At 40.0% G+C, this 12,790-nt stretch overlaps 1 protein-coding gene across 3 annotated transcripts in view; it reads left to right on the forward strand.

Annotated features, from left to right (window-relative positions):
* brip1 (BRCA1 interacting helicase 1) overlaps positions 1 to 11,478 on the forward strand; it is a 60,127-nt gene extending 48,649 nt beyond the window's left edge. For 2 of the 3 annotated variants that reach the window (XR_010804034.1, XR_010804036.1), the window contains exon 26: positions 11,198 to 11,327. Coding sequence is in view for 1 of the 3 variants with exons in the window: in XM_066678475.1 (XP_066534572.1) it covers positions 11,198 to 11,275 (78 nt within the window). In the remaining 2 variants the exon portion in view is untranslated. Of the gene's footprint in view, positions 1 to 11,197 lie in introns of all 3 variants that reach the window. The other variant, XM_066678475.1, reaches the window with a different exon arrangement.
* Positions 11,479 to 12,790: the final 1,312 nt, after the last annotated feature.

Consider the following 12,790-nt stretch of genomic DNA (forward strand, 5'->3'; position numbering starts at 1 on the left):
GGATTTGGCCTTCCCCAAGTATTGGGAAGATTATGAAGGTGCCTTGGTTGAAAGGTTCTCAAAGGGAAGGAAAGCACACACTTCGGACACTCAAACTAATGGAGCGCCTAAAACAACATGGTCTCCAGGGAGACTAAGTAGTAGACCCACAAGAAACAACACCCTGTCAACACACAATGATGTGTGAGTGCCCTTGACTAAACCAGTGCAGTCTTTCAAGGCCCAGAGTCTCCTCTTGGCTTTCTAAAGCTGCCAGGAGGGACAATTATATTTAATTAAGAAAATTAAAATAAACCTTTTCTGCTAACGTCATATGGGACCTTTGTTTGTGATAATATATTTGACATCAGTAGCACATTTTCCCACACTATACTTTCTATGCTTGCATTTCATTTTCATTGGTGAGCTCACATTGTGCTGCTTTTGATCAACGAATAAAAATAATAGTGAGTCATGCAAGTCAATGTCATGGACACCTCCTTCTTTACTTTCTGGTACCTACTGGTTTGTTAGCTCTACTGTGGTGTGCACTTTAATGGATGATTAAATTAGCAGCAGTCAATATTTACCTGCATAGCAGTTGAGTCACGTTCTTCACATAAGTTGTTAAAGGCATTGTTTTATATTGTTAATCTTGTGCCTCGAATATTAACTGCCAATAGCAGTATGGGTGTTACCAGTGAGGCAGAAATAAAGCTCAGGGATTCCCCTCTCACACATGCTGTCACTTGAACAAAGCGCTCTGCTCTCTCTCACCCTTGTGTTCACAGTGTACGCACACACAAACACACAGTGCACACAGACAAACACAGGCAGAAGCTATGAGAGTAATCTGAAGTGTAAACAAGGGAGGGGAGCACAGACTAGAGTGCTGCATTGACTTAGGAGAGAGCCTAATGAGGAGACCTGACGCCAAAGTGTATGTTCCTTTACAGAAGTGTTTTTTTGAAAATATCTGCCATCAGTCTTAAAAAATAAACCAGTCCTTAATTTTTTTTTCTCATCAGAACAAGACTGCTGCCCTCTGAGAAATCCAAACATAATCAAGAGATATTTGGTTCAAAATGTAGATGTTTTTAGATGCTTTTCGTTACCTGTTTTAATTGTTTTCTCTTTATGGAATGTCAAGAAATAGTGGGAAACTTTCCAATATGTTAAAGTACTGAAAGGCAACATTTGTAAAGCTACATGACACCTACATAAACCTTGAACAACAACAAGCATGTTTTTGTAATTCCACCTTAGAACGTTTTGAGACAGTTGGCACGTGGTGTCAACGCTTTATAAACACTTAAATTGGATGTCTATGATTGTGGGGAATTGCTGTTTTCTCTGGTTTGTTTACGTTCAGTAGCTCCCCATCTTTTAATGTGGAACTGTATGTTTGAGGATAAAATTAACAACTGTTGTTGGTAAGTGGCTGAAGTTTAACTTGTCTAAGTTTTAATTCACTTTTTTAAATACCACAAAGACTAATTTGTAACTAATTTGTCGAGTTATTTAGTTTTGTAGTACTTTACAGTAATGCAGTTAGCTGTCTCTCAAATTTGGACACATTTCCACCTTAAGTCATCCGAAACAGCGTAAATAAGTCAATACCCACTTTTGGAGCAGGAATAGAACAATAGAACAACTCCGTTCATGCTTTTAAACATTTGGAGTTCTTTCTAATGTCTAAAAACGTCCTGATGCTTTGCTCTGCCATGAGCAAAGAGTGAGACAACACCTACCATTCTGGATGGAAAAATGTACAGACAGAGAGGCTTCGTAAAAACATTAGACCAATGTGGTTGTAAATGTCAGTATGTCTTTAAAGATTTTTCATTCATTCATTGTCTGTAACCGATTATCCAGTTCAGGGTCGCGGTTGATATGGAGCCCACCAGGAATCAAGGCACTAGGCAGGAACACACCCTGGAGGGGGCGACAGTCCTTCATAGGGCAACACACTCTCACACCTATAGACACATCTGAGTCGCCAATTTACCTGCCAACATGTGTTTTTGGACTGTGGGAGGAAACCGGTGCACCCGGAGGAAACCCCTGCGAACACTGGGAGAACACATTAAACTCCTCACAGACACCAGGATCAGGACTTGAACCCCAAATTCCTGGAACTGTGTGACTGTGACACTACCTGCTGCCCTATTTATAGACTTATAGCTGTAAAATTAAACTACATTGGTTTGTATTTTGTATGATCCTCTAATGATCAGTGAGTGGAGAATATATATATATATTTTTATTTTTATTTTTTTTTTTTTTTGGTTTATTATATTTTACATAACACAACTTTACACTGACATAAGTCACTGAGATAAGTCTTATACAAGTGTGGCTACTAGAGCAGTACCTGTTATTTAGGCTCATACTAATTCTAAAAATGTTTTACTGAAACAGCATATAACCCTCTAAAAACATTTTTATACCTCTCCATTTTCATAAACACTTTTATGTATACTTTTTTGTACGTAGTACAGCATTAACCATACTGCTTTCTCCTCTGCAGCACAAAAATATCTGCCAGGCTTTTTTACTGAGAGTAATTAATTGTATACAAGGCATTACATCAGCTAGGGCATGGAAGTATCACATGACTTCTCCATGCCCTTAAAGCTAATTTATAAAGGAATCAAGCTTAATACTGACAAGGGCAGGGACTAAAAATGCCTGAGTAGTTTTTCTAAGTTCCCCATACCTTATAGCTATGTACTAAATATGCTCTTAGATCTGTATTATAATGGTGCATTTTTACTCTCTTATAATGCCTCATGATTTGTTTCTCTTAAACCTGACCTCCTAAAACTTTTTGAAATACATTCAAACGTACTTGCATTGTGTAGTGAGTAAAGCTATTTCCTTCTATTCCCATAGACCAGCATTCAATTCCCTGCCTGAGTAAACATTTCATGCTACAACAGTGAGAGTCCTTGGACAAGACTCCTAACATGACCATTGTGACATGACCATTTATGATAGGAACGACATTAAAATAATCCTTTAAAAGATTGGAAATGGAAAACTTGAATTCTAACAGATATGGCCATAAATGTCTTAAATGTCGTAAATGTTAGAACAACAGATGTTTTGTTTTGTTTAAAGTTTTTTTTGTTGTTGTTGCATTTGGTAAACAACAAATATCCTAATTATTGGTCTAACTTGAAGTTCTTTCCCTACAGTCAGGCTGTAGGTCTGTGACATAAGTGACACCTTTGTATCTGAGATAGAATGTTTCAATGTTGAAATTCCTCACCCATCTCTTTGATCATCACAGTTTATGAGTCATTGTTGACACACTTGTCACTCTACTGTCTCCACATTCCGGTTGCATCAGATGCCGAGCCAGCTTGTCTGTGTGCTGGCATGCCTGGCACAGGCTGGATGGCTGGGGAGATGTCGAGATTAAGCGTTGGAGTGTGACCAGTGGTCTGTCTCCTGGCTTTCCATAAAAGAATTCACACAGTTTATTCAGTTTGGCAGACCTTGGCACTTGCTGTTTTGGGGTATATAAACAAGTATATTTGTCACATTGACCTTCCTCCATGTAAATTTGGCTCCCTAAGGAGAGGGAGGAGAGATGAGTCCTGGCCAAAAGCAAGGGCTTTTGGGACCACTTTGCTCTAGCAATATATGAGGCAATTAGCAAGCAATCTGTCCGTCTTCCTGTTGGTATGGGTACATGACATTTGGATTTATCTCTCTCCTTTACAGAGAAAAGTAAGAGATAAAGACAGAGGACCGTCATTGAGTCTTCACATGTAACCTTTCCTGACCTTTATGAAACTTGTACTTGTGATAATTCAGCATGGATTGTGGATGTACGCTCTAAATTGTCAAGGAAAGATATATATTTTTTTTATGTACTTAACCAGTATTTGGACTTTTAAAACCCTCCCTGTTACTGTTTACAACCCACCCTTTGCATTAATCAATCATTCTATAAGGTTTTTCAGCTGGAACTACATGTGATATCCTACCAGTTTCTTTAATAAAGTAATTCCTAAGTTGTGATTTAGCGTAATAAATTTCACTCGGATGTGGACATGAACAATACATGTACTGTACGTAAGAAATACTTGTAAATGATGTATTTTGTGACCTACAGGCCTAGTCTAATACATGTAAATAAAAAAAGCCCCCTTAAAAAACCCACGAAGTAGCGAATGCGTGAAAGATAAACCGCGAAGTAGCAAGGGATTACTATATATAAACAATAATTTTCACATTGTACATGAAACTCAAACCTCAACAGTTTAGTGATCCTTCAGTTGAACTATGCAAAAATTATTTTATATAGTAACACCGGTGTAATACATTCGTAATGGAATTTTGTATGCTGTAGAAAAACATTTATTTTCTTTGTAGCAGATGCATTTACAGTGGTTTACCTTGGTATTATTTTTTGACTGTAGCAGTTTTCACAGGCCCCTTACCCACATGCATGATAAACCAGAACATTTTTTTAACTTTATCCAGAGAAGTTGTATGTGTGGACACAAATGTTCATAATATCTGTATCAGACATTACTCAGACTTTATCCTGCTAGCCCCGTACTACAAAGTCTGGGTAACATCAGAGTAAGTGAAATCTGGCAAGGGCGGGTAATGTTCCAGAGAATCATGCCGTGCTTCCAAGTCACCATACAAAACATACACCACCGGTTAAATCCCTGGCTGTACACTACATATGTGAACACAGCTTCAGAATGGCATCTGTGTGGAAAGGTGTAACTTCTTTTCATGGCAGGACTTTCTTACCTGTCCTTATTTATCATTCACAATTCAACACAGTCACAACATTGCACAGACAGTGTCCTAGTTATTCTGAAAACAGTTGTGGGGAAAATGTTTTGATTTCCATTCCATAGGGGAAATGGCCACTAGGGGGCTTGCTGAAAGTACCTTGAGCTGAATTAACTTAGCATTAACTGTTGGGCCCTCACTGCAGTAGCAGTTATTGTTGACTTGCATTGTGGATTCCAGATCGTTCCTCATATTTGTCACTAATATGAACCACTGCATCGTAGATGGCTAGATTGCTATGCCAGCTTAGCAAGCACAGGTGTAAAGGAAATTCTTCAAACGGAACTGAGGTCTATGACCTGCCTCAATGTAATAGAACGTTCTCCAAAGTCTGTTCCAAGAGGATAACAAACATTTTTCAGACTAAGGTGGTTATTGGCACTGGCCCACCATACAGAAAGCATCAAAGAGAGGTTGAAAACCACAGAAATAATCCAGGTTGTGTATCTACATGTGTTTGAGACTACGAGACTTTATCTAGTTTGTTATCATCTTGTCAAGGCAGACAGCTATCTGTACCATCATACGGCAGTCTGGAGCCTGGCACCTAGTACCCTAATGCTGAATTCCCATCCTACCTCCTGTCTTTCCTCTGCTCCTGGCACTCCGGTGCATTCTGCACGCTTACTCACTACAAAATGGACACCCAGACCCTGTTTCCACACAATTTCCTGATTCTGTAATTTTATCAGAGACTTGTTTGTGTCATTTGGAGATTTGGTGCTATTGTCTGTGCTGTGTGTGTTTATGCCTGATGAGGGCCGATGATAGCAAGGCTGCCTTGGTGGCTCTTTATCTGAGCGATCACAGTCATAAATGCGTTCACATATTCACTCACACGCACGCACTCGAGGAGAATCGCATATAAATCAGGCATGCAAAAACAGGCCTAAAAATCGTAACCTATATGGTACAACCTACCACCTTAACCATTATTTACGAAGCATAATTATTCAGCACCTAACCATAGCATTATAGAAGCAGTTACGGTGTATACGCATTGTTCAGCCATCGTCTGCATCTTTAATTGATGTTTTTTTGGTATGCGGATGTTTTTCTTGGGTCAGTAAGAGCACAGTGATTGTATCTTGACCATTAGCTGTAATTATGCTCATTAGGACTGGTGAGGATTCACAGTAATGGGCTAGGGTGGGCTCTAAGCGATAGGAGGTGTTGCTGTCTCTCACATCATCGCCTCAAGGGCAGGTGGTGGGGGTTGAAGGGTGCAACTGCATCAGCTGAGCCGTCTGAGAACGCCCTTCCTGCCCCAGGCGATGACTATCTCTGCTTGTTTTGCTTCTTTTCTAGGCCATGCCACCAGCACTAAAGTGAATGGCAGACTCAAAACAAACACTCAGCTATGATAAAGAGATGGCGTTTGCCCACGTTCAATCGCATTGAGTGATCTGACCCCACCTGCCCGCTGTCCTGGTGCTTTGTTTGCTTAACGCCTCCACAAATATGCAAGTTTCCACACCTTGAGGGTAACAAGTCCTAATGGAGAAACGAGAGAGAAGATGTACGAGAGAGAAGCACAATCGGTTCCGGATCTGGTTACTCTTCAGCATTGCCGCCATTCCTCGGACTGTGAGGGGTGTCCAAGCGAGACAGAGATAAAAGGTCTCTTAACCTTTCCTTCGTCCCACAGTCTGACTCCACAAAATGTTTTGTTACTGACTCACCTTTTTATCTGTCTCTATTTGCCGCATGCCACCAGCAGGTGGAAAGATTCACACATCCATGCTATGTAATGCCTGGTAATACCATCTATATCTTATGGATCTCACCCAGATGTGTTTTTTTAACTGCTTATTGCCTGCTTGCATCAAAACAAAGTCCTAGAATACTTCAAGACACGTCTGTATCCTTAAGTGATTTAACGTCTGAAAATCATAATAGGAATTGACTGGATGGGGTCACCATATTCTGTCTTACGATTCACGTTGATGTGGTTAAATTCACTGGCTGCTGTAAGGAAGTGGGCACAGGTCTTAGCTAAGTGGCCATGTCAGTTTGCGACAGCTTTACCTAAGCTGAAGGGGATGAGTTGCAGATCACCTGTAAAGATTTACTGCAGCCTGAACTGAGGGTCACAATCCTTAAGTTTACCTTCCTTCTAGTGCTTAGCGTACTTGCTCTCCATAGGTTGGCATTGTTGGCTGCTGTGAAGGTCTAGCAAGGCATTGTCTCAGGAGCAGTAAGCTGGTAATATCTTCATTAACTTGCACAACTTAAGTCAGAACTTCAACACAAGTATGTAAATCAACACAAGCTACCACATTATTATAAAACAGAGTTACTGTTTGATGTGACTACAGTAGTCTACATTCATCTACAATATCATGCTTGGCCATGGTGTTTTATCTCAAATTAACTCTGCAACTTTTAACTCACACAGAATCACTGATCACCTCCTCTTTCCTCAGACTCATATATCACTAATATTCTACATTCACATTACTATAACCCATTCATCTGTCATCAGATCACTTTTACTTCTGTTCTGTTCTCTGTTGTGTCTCTGGTGTCGACCCGAGGAGGATGGGTTCCCCATATGAGTCTTGGTTTCTTCCAAAGTTTCTTCCTCGTGTGCTGAGGGAGTTTTCCCTTGCCACTGTTGCCCCTGGCTTGCTCATAGGAGGCTTGGTCTCGGATCTCTGTAAAGCTGCTTTGTGACGACTTTTTGTTGTGAAAAGCGCTATATAAATAAAATTTGATTGATTGATTGATCGATGTAGCATTAAATGTCTGATTTCATGTTCACATTAATCCAATTACAGGAAATTGCATGAACTACTAACCTGGAACTCAGCTTCTTGGTAACGCTACAGTTGGATGTGGCAGCTGACTTACCAGTCCAATCTGCTTTAGGTTTGGTATTTGCCCAATGGATCAGGCTAATTAGCCTTAACAGAGCATTGGCAGAGTGTGCAAAATGACAAACAAGTTTGGCTTGTGTGCATCCTGCTCCATCTTTAGTCAGGTAATCACCCTTAGAAGGTTTTATCCCTTCTGCCTGCACAGCCAGTCACCAGTGCCCTGATCTCCTGTAAGCCGTATTTGTCAAACTAAACACTAGATCTGTGTGGGGGAATCAGCTGGAGGTGAAGTCTCAGGAGCCAGATGAGAGCCATGGGTTTAGGACAAATGAATTAGCCAAGGGCTTTGCGGTCGCTTTTTTAAAGCTAATCTGAAGATCTTACCCCTTATCATGCAGGATGGCAAAGATTTTCCCAGCAAACTATTTGGAGTGGATGTTCGGAGTCCCTGGTACAATTGCAGATCCAGAAGTGTCTGTATATTTAGAACACAGCCCTCTACATTACCCTGGCCTAGTACACTGACCTGCATATTTATCCTGCTCTAACACACATGATTCCACAGATCAACTAATAAACAAGCCGCTCTTTAGTTGCTCTGGATGTTTTAGACCAGGATATGTGTGTAAGGAAACCAAGACCACATTATTCTTTGCCTTTATTGATGAAATCTGCTAAAGTTTTTTTTATATTTTGGGCTGCTTGGGCAAAAATCATTTAGGAGCGAGCATCTACTTAAAGCCAGACATTTTCACTTACAAGAATTTTGTATCTGGGCACATGCCCACGTGGGGCACAAATCCCGAATACCATTGTTTGTGAAAGTTTGTGTTTTATTGAACCTCGGGCAATTAACTAATTGTAGAGGACTCATAGCTTGTTACATTTTATTTGAAAATAAATTTCTTCCAAATGAACATAAACAACTGTTTTATGTCCTGCAATGACAGGATTTAGCCAGTAGAGGGTAATGAAACTCTAAATGGTGAAATCCAAGAGGAGGTAGCCTTGTCTCATTCAGCAGCCAAGCTGTACAAGCAGACACGTTTCATTTTATTGGAATGAGACAATATTTAATGTTGTAATCCCACTGGTCTGTGACCGTTATCAATTTTCTTTACCAAGTTATAAAAGTACATTATTTTATCTTGGTAAAATAAATATAATTACTTATATATACTTACATACTAAGGCTTTGTTGGTTTAAGATGAGTATAAAACCTGGCAAAGACTTAAACAAATTGGTTTTCCATTTCCTTAAATGAATTGTGCCTTTAAAGGAGTGCTGGGTGTGGGTTTGTCAAAACACTGGAGTGGTAGCATGAGGAATCCACTATTGTAAACACAATCGCTACCATTCAGTCAAGACAGCCCGTTAAGTTTGGAGTTGGTAGAGAGGACACATCTATAGCTGAGGAATGATGGTCCAATGTTTGCGTATAGCAAAGATGGGCTCTGCTGGTAAAACATTTGGAGCATTTTGACAAATTGATTCATTCCTATAGTTACTGCAGGTTATATGACAAAGGAAAATCACTATTGCATATAGACATTAAGAAGTTACCTTCCTGTCCCTGCTGCAGTGACAGCTCTTTTTATTCTGGAAAAAAGCTGCCAAATACTGAACAATCTGACAACCTCTGTGTCTTTGTAACCTCACCATAAAACCTGAAGATTCTGTTTTATAGTAGGGGCGAAGAGTTAGCACTTCCTCTCAAACCCCTGGCACCTGATTGGTTCTTTTAAAGAGGTAGAAACACAGAGGCGGAGCATGTGACGTGGGAACCTCACAATAGTCTGAACATGGTGTTTCTCTCATGAACATTTTAGGTGCTTGCCCCTTTCCAAAACAAGCACGCACACACACACACACACGAACTGAGCTGAGTGCCTGGCTTTGATAAATCCTAACGATGTGATGCAACATTGAAGGCATTGGCAGAATGTATCTGCAGTCCTCCCAGCCTCCAACAACAGCCTTTGTAATGGTGTCCTGTTTTCCACAAACAAGGGCATACTTTACTGATGTGTGGATTTGGATGGGAGTCAGCGTTACTCCGATTGCAGAATCGCACTCTGATTGGCTAAATAGCCAATTATAGAAATAAGGCTAAAGCCTGAGTTTTATTCCTTAAGCCTGTGCTTGTTTGTTATTCTGTGTTCTTCTGCCATCACAGCACATAGTACATCAACCTCTGAGGTCTTTCTTTAATCCGATGGATAAAAGCTTAATCCATCCACCATTTCCTTTGCTAACTCTAATCCAGGCTGCTCACACAATATAATTATTAATTTTTATTGCTGCTTTTATCCAAAGCCACTTTGTAGCAAGGGACCCCAATTTTCTACAGTTGGGTTTATGTTTTATTGGAGTCAACCAGATGTACCTTTTGATCAAGGGACACCGCCAGAGTTAAGTGTCCCACCACTAAAGCTGGACTTCGGAGTTACCAGCTTGGGCCTCCCCCACTCCACTCAAGCCCACCCTTTAGTCATCCCCACATTTCACAAAGGCTTCTATGAAGCATTACTTGAACATGATGACTCTGAATCTTTGCATTGGTTAATGCCGCTGCCTTTGTGGTCAAACCTGGCTGCAGTTGTTGTGGTGTCCTGAAAAAGATGGAGGTGAAAAGTGTATGCTCTTTGTGCTGTCTCTCCTCACTCAGTCACCTCTGTGTCGCACCTACACTGCGTTAGCGGGGCGTTGAGCACCAAAAGCCATCCGGTCGCCCCAGCGGATCCAGCCGCATGTGGATTGAATCAAAATTATCCACTAATTGACTATTTACTGGGCTCCAGAAAGGCCGTAATGGACTTGATATTAAATCCCCCCTCAAGTATTTAAAGCATGTTTCTGAGTGCTCCTTCGAAGAGCTGGGCCCTGCTTTTACAAGGGGGAAAGACTTAAGCTCCTGGGTCAGAGTGTGCCCAGCCAAGGCAGCTCTCAGACAGGATTTAGCGACGACAGTGGGAAGCAACGAGAGGAGGGCAGGGCAGAGCAAAGAGAGATCTACTCCAATGAGTTCCAGATGCCCCCCACTCCCAGCCCAAACTTCTCACAAATAGATACTGCAAGCCATAGTGTTCTAAGCAAGGCTTAAACCTGACTTCTCTTTAATGGAGATAGACTGCTTTTTATGTATAAAGTTAAATCGTATAAATCTAAAAGGTCTAGGGCTTCTTTATATATGCCGCAGAGCTTTAGTTAAGGGGGGAAAAATAACCGGTCAAGTTCTGATCAGATGACCATGAGTGAAGGTTCTTTTTAAGTGATACTGAGATTTATCAGTGGTGGACTTAAAATGAAACAGTGCCTCGTTTTTAAAAGCAGATTAAAAACCACATGACACTTCCTGTAGTGGAAGCCTCTTCACCATCTAGTGCTCTGGAACTCAACCACAAGCCATTGCAGCCATCTGTCCTGTAGTAGATAATCATTCCAGGCTCATTTATCATACCAATGTATCAACACGTTCATGAGATACTTTGTTGGATTGTGTAACTCCCATATTTATTCTAAGCTTATCAGAGCATTTTAAGGAAACAGTGCCTGTGTTCTTCTCTTCCCTCAGATCTGGTTGATTCCCTCAGCTCTCCGATTCTGTTCTAGGATCAGCGCTTCTGGACCTGCTCAGGACAAAAAGCAGTGAGCTAGATTTTCAAAATGCTGTCTTTGAATGATCCAAGGGTGTGATTCAACAAGTAAGCTAGCCTTCTTTTGTTCTTTTAAATAAACCAGTCATTTGATTACTTCAGTTAGGCTCAAATATATAGTTTGTTTATTCTTCACAATAAAGATTGTAAAAATTGGTTTCAAACCTGTTTGTTTATGCTCTTGATGGTTTAAACCATTTGACAGATAAAAATAATATTGTTCTTAGTTTTTCTTAATATACCACTGCAAAAATTTAACCAGTTTTACTGGAAAAAACAGTTTTACAGCGGCTGTATCATGCTGTAACAGTTAGCTGCTTCATGTTGATGGTCGAGGAGAAGTCTTGTAAAACGCTTTACATGTCTAGATAAGCACTGTAAAAGTGCAATGATTTATTCATTTTCTCTTTCACTAGACGGATGTTCCTCAGTTCTATTGTAATGTCAGTTTAACACACTGTCTCATCCCTTGCAAGAATATTTTCCTGTTTCCTCCCTGTATGACCCTTTGCTTTAAAAGGGAAAGCATCAACCAGCTGCCTATTTCTATTATTATTATTGATGTTATTATTATTAAATATAAATGGAGTAATTCTGGTATAATTCTGTCCTTCTAAAATGCCTAAGCCATATTCATATTTAGGTTCCATAAATTTAGTTACGGGGAAAATGGTTAATTAATACTGACCATAATTTATCCTTTCAAGGTTGATTTATCAGCTTGCTATCAGTGGGGTTTATCATGAAGTTGGGATCTTAATATAATGGCACTGGATAACAGTGTTGCTAGAGGTTAATATCAGGACAGATGTTGCACAGATACAGTCACCAATCAATGTGACATTCATAGGCACAAAAAGTCTTTATGTAACTGGAGGCCAATGCCAGGCCAACCCCCCCCCCCCCCCCCCCCGCCCCAAGAATCTATCCAAAACTTCACTTTTACTACAGTGAATCCCTCCACCAGAAATACTACAAATGCTGTCCCAATTATAAATTAACCTTCACGTCAAGTCATTGACCAAATTATCATACAATAGGAGACTTGTTTCCCAGCATAACATCTTATGGGCTAAAAGAATACTTGCAAAAAATGTTCAATCATTTATTTGTTTGTTTGAGGAAAACTGCCCCTAAAATGCCTGTATATTTTTACATTTTTATTTTTGTCAGTATGTTTCTGTCCATGTCTGTTTTAGCTGAATCCTATCTCCTGATAGCTGGCCAATGTGGCCAAAAATCTTAGCAGCTTATAACTCTTGCTTAAGAACATGATTTGGGCTGTGTGTGCATTCTCAATGTACAATTTTTTTAAAGCTTAGAAACAAAACTTCAAGTTGTTATCTTTGCAGTGAGGATACTTAGTAAGTGAGAAAACATTATTATTGACAAAATGACTAATTCATTAAGGTTAGTCTCTCTTCTCGCTTTGAAATGAAAAGTCTAGGATATGTCACTTCTTTACAATTAAGTCAATGCTACAACAGAACTTTGTTTAAAAATGTTTTATG

This window comes from Hoplias malabaricus, chromosome 1 (assembly GCF_029633855.1).
Source record: "Hoplias malabaricus isolate fHopMal1 chromosome 1, fHopMal1.hap1, whole genome shotgun sequence".
NCBI lineage: Eukaryota > Metazoa > Chordata > Actinopteri > Characiformes > Erythrinidae > Hoplias > Hoplias malabaricus.